This window comes from Hylobates moloch, unplaced genomic scaffold (assembly GCF_009828535.3).
Source record: "Hylobates moloch isolate HMO894 unplaced genomic scaffold, HMol_V3 SCAFFOLD_8, whole genome shotgun sequence".
In the NCBI taxonomy this organism is placed as follows: Eukaryota; Metazoa; Chordata; class Mammalia; order Primates; family Hylobatidae; genus Hylobates; species Hylobates moloch.
The window spans coordinates 82862834-82872174 of record NW_026652283.1 but is presented as its reverse complement, the minus strand read 5'-3'; the positions used below and the strand labels follow the sequence as shown (position 1 = coordinate 82872174).

Sequence of the window (9341 nt, the reverse complement as noted above, 5' to 3'; positions counted from 1 at the left end):
CCATGATGCCCAAGCTGTTTTTAAAATCCTGTTCTCAAACTCCTGGGCTCAAACAACCTGCTTGCCTCGGCCTCCCATAGTGCTGGGATTATAGGTGTTAGCCACCATGCCCGGCCAAAGTTATTTGTTTAAGCTTATTTATCTCCAACACCATCAGCCACAACCTGTTTATTTTAGCCCAAGACAGTGGTATAAAAATAAGAGATTGTGTCTAATTTCTCCAAATCATGTGATGTGACATAAGAGCCCAAAGTCCTGTAATGAATCCCACCTCTCCCAGATTCAAACAGCCCATGGGCTCCCTCCGGACTGAAGCATCTTTGCTATGGGCAGAGTTGTCCTGTGGTACCCACAAGGAAGCCTTGATAGGAACTCCTTATCAGTGTGGACTGGTCATCTCCGTTGCCCTACATGGCCATCTTGGAGGAAGGGACCCTGAGGGCATTGCCTTTGCTCTTTACTGAGGTGTGTCCCAGGACCCCCAAGGTGACCACTCAGGGCAGGATGGCCGTCCATGAAGGCCACTGAAGACTTCCCATGAACAGCCAGGCCCACACTTCCTCAACTAGAGCTACCCATGCACCATCTGAGCATCTCGTGCCCAAAGCATGGGCAGATATTTCAGCCTTTCTTTCTTCAAGGCCTAGATTGTACCTACAAGTCTCTCCTGGGAGTCTACACTTGCCAAAATATAACTTAAAACATATGGAAATAGCAGTTTATATAAACTCAAGGAAGATTTTTCTCAGTAAAAGAAATAATTAAACTCTTTCAAAATAACAAAATACTCTCATCTGATTAGTCCAGTATAAATGCTCTTTTCACCAACCCTTTATCTTTTTTTTTTTTTTTTTTGAGACAGAGTCTGGCTCTGTCACCCAGGCTGGAGTGCAGTGGCACAATCTCGGCTCACTGCAACTTCCGCCTCCCAGGTTCAAGTGATTCTCCTGCCTCAGCCTCCTGAGTAGCTAGGATTGCAGGCACCTGCCACCATGCCCAGCTAATTTTTTGTATTTTTAGTAGAGATGGGGTTTCGCCATGTTGGCCAAACTAGTCTGGAACTCCTGACCTCAGGTGATCCACCCACTTCGGCCTCCCAAAGTGCTAGGATTACAGGTGTGAGCCACACCACACCCGGCCCCTTTATCTTTTGATTCCTGAAAACAATGCACTTAACTTCAGTATTTGGTCTTTTAGTTATAATTCTTAAAAATAAGACATTTTAAAACATATTAAATGTGCATTATTTGGAAACAAATGTATGCAAATGAACCTGGAAATATCAATCTATAAACCAGTTTTTCAATTCTCCAGTCCATGGAGGGAGATATTCATGTATTTGACATTTGAAAACCATTTTTCTTAGCAACTATGATAGTGGTTTCTAGACTTTGTCCTTAAGCACAAGCCATTCTTCCTATATGACATGATCATAACAAAGATTTATATATAGCTCCAGAGAGTAGTGAGATTTGCAGTCTTCTGATGGATATCAAAGTTGAAGGCTAAAAGACACTTTGGTGGTATAGCTGGGAACAGATTCTGTAACAGAAAGAAAAAAATATTCTCAATCATTCACCATTTTATTATGAAATCTAACTACATGCTATGGCCTATGTCAATATACCCATTATTGTCACTTCATGTTTTAAGTACAGAGATACTGTATAGGTGATAAATAATGCATTTGTCACCGTTAAGTAAGCCATCACAAATGTGCAGTCCAACTTTAGAAATGTTTATATCTAAGAATAATTAACTTTCATTCTTTGGCCATCTTTCCAGCCAACTCACAGTTACATCAAGATCTTGGAAGCTGTATGACCCTATAGTATTAATAGTTGACAAAATAGAAATAGATGGTCATGGACTTGGGACTGTGGCTAGTAGGTGGCAGAGGGTACCGTTTATAAGAAAAGTTTGGGCTGTTCCTAAACCATACATGATCTTTGAAAGTAAACCTTCTCTCAGCCTTGCTCTTCCCACTAGATGCTGACCCCTCTTCTCTCTCCTTTCACAGCCAAAGTTTTGTCAAAGGATGGTCTATACCAATGGCTCTCAAAGTGTACTTCTCAGACACAAGGCGTCAACATCACCAGGGAGCTGGTCAGAGGTGTACTTTCTCAGGCCCTGCCCCAGGCCTGATGAGTAAAAACTCTCATTCCTATGTTCACTAAAGCTTGAGGACCAGTGAGGGCTTCACATCCTCATCCTTCTTGAATCACACAAGGTTGTAGGTCCTTGTGGGCAGATTAAATCTACTATTTTTTCACTCAGACATTGGTCTGATGGGGAAAGAAGGAAAACAGGGAAGACACCATGATAAAGAAAAGAAAACGAACAAATTTTTTAAAATTCAGAGTACATGCCTGACCATATCTAGGTTGAAACATTAAAAAGTGTCATTTCTGTAGGACAAAACCAGCTGAATATTAGCAATATCATGTGTTCAATCTAATATATATGAATATATACAGAATAAATTATTATTATTTAGAAATAAGTGAACAAATTAAAAATCTATCATCCCTAAAGTTAATTTTTAAAAGCAAATTATTTTAAAATAAATTAAGTTATTTAAGTAAATAATAACTAATAATATATTATCAATAAAATTAATAATAAATAATATATTTATTAAATGATGTTTTATAATATATAAATATATTTATTTTATTTAAATTGATTAATTTTAAAAGCAAATTATTATTGCTGGCCACATAGATCCAAAACTTAACACCTATTTTCTTTCTTTCTTGTAGTTTTACATAATAGCACTACAATATAATTATGAATAAATAAATGAATAAAATGGAACACTAAAGGTTCTCACAAGAGGAAAACCATACAACCCAAAGGTAAATTTTGACAAATAAATGGTTCTGTTATTTCAGTTTCACATTTACAATAAATTTCTAATTTATTTCATATTAGTTCAGCATTCAAAATTAGGGATATCCAAACAGATTAAAAGTAACCATATAGAAATTTTAGTTTAGCTGAAACAATTTTTAATTTGCCCAATAAGTGACACTTTCCATCATTTCTAACTATCTGAATGTGACTAATCGTCTTCAGACATCTACTGATGAGGGAGGGGCATGCTCACACATGCCATTTTGTGAGGGTGGCTGAGGGAGCCTGCCCACAGATGCTCATCAGCAGAGGCCCAGGGCCAGTGCTTCTTCCTTCCTAAATCCACCTGTGGGACATCTCTCTTCCTGCGAGGTCTGCACCTAGCTCATCAAAGAACTGAAAAATTAAGGAATGACTCTCAGGCATCCACACCCAGAAGGGAGGCAGTGATTAGAAGACCAAAGACTGATGTATGCCTTTTTCCTAGGGAAGCTGTCTTGTGATGGAAGGAAGGGCTTAAGGCTTCCAGAACACCATTAGGATCTCTCCACTCCTTTGGAAACAGCCGCCAGAATCTGGCGCTGGGAAAAAGCCTTCCCACCCTTTCCTGAGGTACTTGACCCCCCTCGCCCCTCTGTATTCTCACCACCCTATGGGAACCAAAACTAAATGCATCTATGCACAAATTGGCCATCCTGTGCTTTCCCTTTTGTGATTTTTATGTAAGTGTTCTTGATTTATGTGAGATAACTTTTTCAAAAGTTGAATGTAAATGGATTTTGAAATGACATCTTATTTTTCTAGTAACTTAGGATACTATTTTGTCAATATCATTTAGTTAAAAACTCACGTATGGTTAGTAATGCAACCCTGACATTTTAAGTGCACGTTTCCCAGCCTCTCTGTCAAACAGTGGATGATTCATCAAGCATTCAAATGGACTAGGACGATTTGATATTTTAAGGAAATGTATCATTTGGAGTGTGTTGGAGGGTAAATGGAAAAATAATTTACAAAGTAACATGCCCCTCAACCAATAAATTTTTTGTCAATTTGACTTCTATTAACAAATGTATTCCGTAAGTGGAAGTCTGTATACTAATTTTAAATAATTTTTAAATATGAGTAACCCACCTCTTTCTTTAAGGTCTTCAATATAGGCTTTCATAACTTCTTTATCAAAATGTTGGCGATCCCGTTCACTTTCCATTATTTCATTGCCATCTTCACAATGGGCATTATCAATAGGGTTGTCCATAAGGCTTACAAATCTATTCGAGAAAGCATGGAAAGTATCACATTATCACCTGTGCATTTTAAACTGCAAAATTCCTCACATAAAATAACCTCTGTTATCCCAAGTTCTGGCTTATCTTTAAAAGTCACAATTGACCACATGATACTAGCATCACCAGTGGAATTCCAGTGTGGAATAATCCAACAGTAATATAGAGCCAATTTTAAAGTACAGACTTTTCAGAGGCCTGATGGGGAAATGAGAGCTCCTTAGTCACAGGCAGAGAGGACAGGAGGCCATGGAGTGGACAGTAACACCTCCTCTCAGGCAGATCCTCACAGCTGCATGTAGTCATGCAATGTTTGATGTTACTCCCAGTAAGGGACATCCAACTTTAAAATGATGTGTCCAAATTACAAAGGACTTAAGGAAAATCCCCACAAAATGGGTATTTAAAAGATAGGACATGGCTGGGCACAGTGGCTCACTCCTGTAATCCCAGCACTTTGGGAGGCTGAGGCAGGTGGATCACCTGAGGTCAGGAGTTCGAGACCAGCCTAAACAACATGGTGAAACCCCGTCTCTACTAAAAATACAAAAATTAGCTGGGTGTGGTGGCAGGCGCCTATAATCCCAGCTACTCAGGAGGCTGAGGCAGGAGAATTGCTTGAACCTGGGAGGCAGAGGTTGCAGTGAGCCGAAATCATGCCATGGCACTCTAGCCTGGGCAACAGAGCGAGACTCAATCTCAAAAATAAACAAATAAATAAATAAATAAATAAATAAATAAATAAATAAATAAATAAAAGATAGGGCAGGAACAGAGGCTCATGCCTATAATCCCAGCATTTTAGGAGGCCAAGGCAGGAGGATACGGTTGAGGCCAGGAGTTGGAGGCCAGCCTGGGCAACATAGAGAGACTCCATCTTTACAAGAAATATAAAAAATTAGCTGAGTGTGGTGGCACATGCCTGTCATCCCAGCTACTCAGCAGGCTGAGGCAAGAGAATCGCTTAGTCCAAGGAAGTCAATGCTCCAGTGAGCTATGACGACACTACTGCACTCTAGCCTGGGCAACAGAATGAGAGAGACCCCATCTCTGAAAAAATAAGAATAAAATTAAATGAAAGATGAACTACTGCTAAAACACACACACACACACACACACACACACACACACACACACACAAGCTAAAGCGGGGAAACCCAAATGGCATTTGATCTTCCATCTTCACAATTTTCAAAGATGTATCAATGTGAAAAATGTTATAATTATTTCAATTCAAAACAGTAAATCTCTTAAATAGTTTTTGGTTGCAATTGCAGGCCCTGCTGTCTTGAGATGTTAGTGCGTTCTCATTGGATTATAGACAAGGGCTGTATATATGGAAGATATGAGCCACGAGTGTTGTATTTTAGTATACCTATATATTTCCCACTTCATTTTCCTTTTAATTTTATTTAATGTCTGAACATGGAGAAAGTTTAAAAGTTGTAATGTTTAATGTAGATAGAACCATTCAACTTTTCCTTTATAATTTTTTCATTGAGTTAATGTTTATCATCCTTCCCTATTCAAAAATAAGAAATATACCTACATTTTATCATTCTTAAAATTTTTAATCAAAGTAATCATTGTACATATTTTTAAATCTTCAGAATGTAATCGTGCTTCTTTGTGAAGCAATAGTCTCTCACCCTCCCTTTGATTACTCTTCAGATCCCAAAAGCAATCTTTTTTCATTGGTCTATCACTGTTTTTCCTTAATCTATTTAAAATACCTTTTACCTTAGGACAAATACTTTCATGTCATTCAATCAAGTGTTGGTATTTCTCCCCTTCTTTCCAGTTTCCCAACCTTCACACTTCCAAATTTTTACCTACTATTTTACTTTTTAAACATTTCATTATGAAAATTCTTAAATATTTACAAAAGTAGAAAAAAGTTCACAGTGAACACCCATGTACAATCCCCTAGATTCCATGTTGAACATTTTGCTATACTTGCTTTAACACATGTCCACTCATCTGTCCACACACCTATCCGCCCAACTATCCACCCATCTATCCACCCATCCATCCACCCATCCATCTACCCATCCATCTACCCATCTATCCACCCATCTATCCACCCATCCATCCACCCATTTATCCAACCATCCATCCACCCATCTATCCACCCATCCATCCACCCATTTATCCAACCATCCATCCACCCATCTGTCCACCCATCTATCCACCCATCCATGCACCCATCTACCCACCCATCTGTCCACCCATCTATCCACCCATCCATGCACCCATCTACCCACCCATCTGTTTGCACATCTATCCACCCATCTATCCATGTCAGACATCTCATTGTTTTTGATGCATCTCAAAGCACAATCACAGACATTGTGTACTTTTACTTTGTTAAGGTCAATACTATACACATTCTGATGTGTAATCACATCTCACTTTTCTTTTGCCTGTAGTTTGATTCTAAAATTGAAAATCAATAAATAACATTTACATTTTTGTGACAACTATCTGGTAAGGCTGGTAATGCCTTCATATCTGAGAATGAGACAGCAGAATTTGGCTGGGCCCCTGAGTATGTATGCAGCGCTGGCCAAGGTACTGGCCTCACTGTGGGTGATCACTCAGGGACGGAGCTAGCAGGTCCCCAGGGCAGTCGCCAAACACAGAACTCTGGGGTCTTTTCTCCAGGGCTACCTTAGAGAAAATCTCAGGCTTTTGGTCTGGGGCCTGGACTGCTGGTACAGAGTGGTCTGCCCATTGTAATTAAGGAGGAGGTTGGGGGGTGCCTGTTGATATAAAAATTCTTCCGTTTTTCCTCTTGTTTTAAGCACCATATTTCTGTCTACAACTCCCTGTACCGAAATTTCTGGCCACCAAGCATCTTCAGGACAGATTGGCCTGCTCCTCGGCTTGTTCTCTGGCATTTGGTCTGTTTCACCTTACTTTCATCAATGACTGCTATTCTGTCTGCTTGATGTATCTCATAAAAATGTTGAGATTTCTCATATTTTAAATTTTTTCCTTTCATTTTAATAGGCTCTTATAAAGGATAAGTGTATAAGTGTTAAAAGGGATCAAGCCATCATCATTAACATGGCATTCCTTATTCTTTTAATAACTTTCTTTTTATATTTAACTTGTCTCTTGGTCTAGTTTTCTTTCTGTATGCTATTTATACCATATATTTGTGATATTAACTATATATGGCATATATAGCAACGTACTCCAAGATTTCTTATGCTATAAAGTGAAGAACAGGCTTTATCACTAGCCAGTTTCTTCATACCATATGAAGTCATTCATACTTTCCCCAGTTGCTTATCAAAATTCCTATATCACGTATTAGCATTGATTTCAGGACTATCTATTCTCTTCCAATAACTCACCTACAAATCATTGCCCAGCATTGCATCATTTTGAGGTCACCCCTTCAAAATGTATTGTAATTCTCTTTTTTTTTTTTTTTTTCAGATAGAGTCTTGCTCTGTCATCCAGGCTGCAGCGCAGTGGTGCACAATCATAGCTCACTGCAGCCTCGACCTCCCAAGCTCAAGCGACCCTTGCACCTCAGCCTCCCAGGTAGCTGGGACTACAGGCACATGCCACCAAGCCAGGCTTTTTTTTTTTTTTTTTTTTTTTTTGACAAGGTCTTGCCGTGTTGCTCAGGTTAGAGTGCAGCAGTGCAATCACGGCTCACTGAAACGTCGAACTCCTGGGCTCAAGCAATCCTCCTGCCTCAGCCTCCCAAGTAGCTAGGACTACAGGGGCATATCACCATGCCTGGCCAATTTCTTAATTTTTTGTAGATCCAGTATCTTGCTATGTTACCCACACTGGTCTCGAACTCCTGAGCTAAAGCAATCCTCCTGCCTCACCCTCACGAAGGGTTAGGTTACAGGCATGAGCCACTGTGCCCAGCCACACTATAATCCTTGACAAGCCAAGTTCTGTCACATTACTCTTGTTTTCTAAAATTATTATTACTGTCCTTAGCTTTTGTCCTTCTACATATACTGTCAAATACATTTTTCAAGCTCCAAAAAAGAAATTCCATTAGAGTTATGATTGGAATTACATTACACTTAAGTATAATTTTTGGAAGAAATCACATCTTTACCACCTTTTCACCCAGAAAAGATACATTATACCTTTTTCAAATATTCAAGTCTTCTTTATTATTCTTTGGGAAGACTGTTTAATATTCTTCATGTAAGAGAACTATTTTCACTAGAGGTTTTCCTAGATATTTTAGATTTTTGGTTATTATTATTAATGTCATCATTTCTTCCATTATTTTTCTACAGGTTATTTCCTTTTTTTTTTTTTTTTTTCTTTTTTTGATGGAGTCTCACTCTGTCACCAGGCTGTAGTGCAGTGGTGTGACCTCGGCTCATTGCAACCTCCGCCTCCCGGTTTCAAGCGATTCTCCTGCCTCAGCCTCCTGAGTAGCTGGGATTGCAGGTGCCCATCACTGTGCCCAGCTAATTTTTTGTATTTTTAGTAGAGATGGGGTTTCACCATGTTGGCCAGGCTGGTCTTGAACTTCTACAGGTTATTTCTAAGAATCAGTAAGCTGTTAAATTTTTATGCAAACCTGTATCCTTTTTTATTGAAATTTCAATAATTCAAAGAGCTTCCATCTGATTCTCTTAGATTTCTGAGTCCTACAATTATATCATTTGAAATTACTTTAGTTAGGTGACAGGTTTACCCTGACTGCTATGAGACGTGAAGCTGCCAAGCCTGCTTCCAGGAGCTGGATGTGGAAGGGGCTCTAGGGAGGAGTCCTGCTACCCCTCTCACCAGTGGTCCTCTTCTTATTCAAACAATATTCCACACACAGCCAAGCACAGTGGAAGACCTGTTCTAGTGGAAGGAGCAGAGTAGGGCATGTGTGAGATGTCTTACACCCTGTTTATCTTGTGCTTATGCAGATATGAAGTTGGTCTCTTTCTCTCCAGCAGTCGAACCTCTTTATTTGTTTGCCATGCATTCACTGCAAGGACAGGAAGATAAGACTGAACTCTGCTGACAGTAAGCTCTTACCACTGAAGAACCAGGAGTCCTGGGGAAATATTCTCGCTAGTGGTTGTGTTAAGAGCCACCTGGTGTTCAAGGCCAATTGGTCTCTGGACAGAGAGAAGGTGGCTCTTACTAGAGCAGCCTCGTGTGAAGAATGTGGGGAGGGCCCAAACCGCTAGGGATGGACAAAAATGGTCTCAG

The 9341-nt window shown here is 39.5% G+C and overlaps 1 protein-coding gene across 1 annotated transcript in view; it reads right to left on the bottom strand.

Annotated features, from left to right (window-relative positions):
- Positions 1–1453: 1453 nt before the first annotated feature.
- Positions 1454–9341, bottom strand: part of LRRC2 (leucine rich repeat containing 2) — a 34343-nt gene continuing 26455 nt past the window's right edge. The window contains exons 7-8 of the mRNA XM_032161798.2: positions 3991–4127; positions 1454–1542 (exon numbers count right to left, since the gene is read on the bottom strand). Of these exons, the coding sequence (XP_032017689.1) occupies positions 1493–1542; positions 3991–4127 (187 nt within the window). The 3' untranslated portion in view covers positions 1454–1492. The remainder of the gene's footprint in view (positions 1543–3990; positions 4128–9341) is intronic.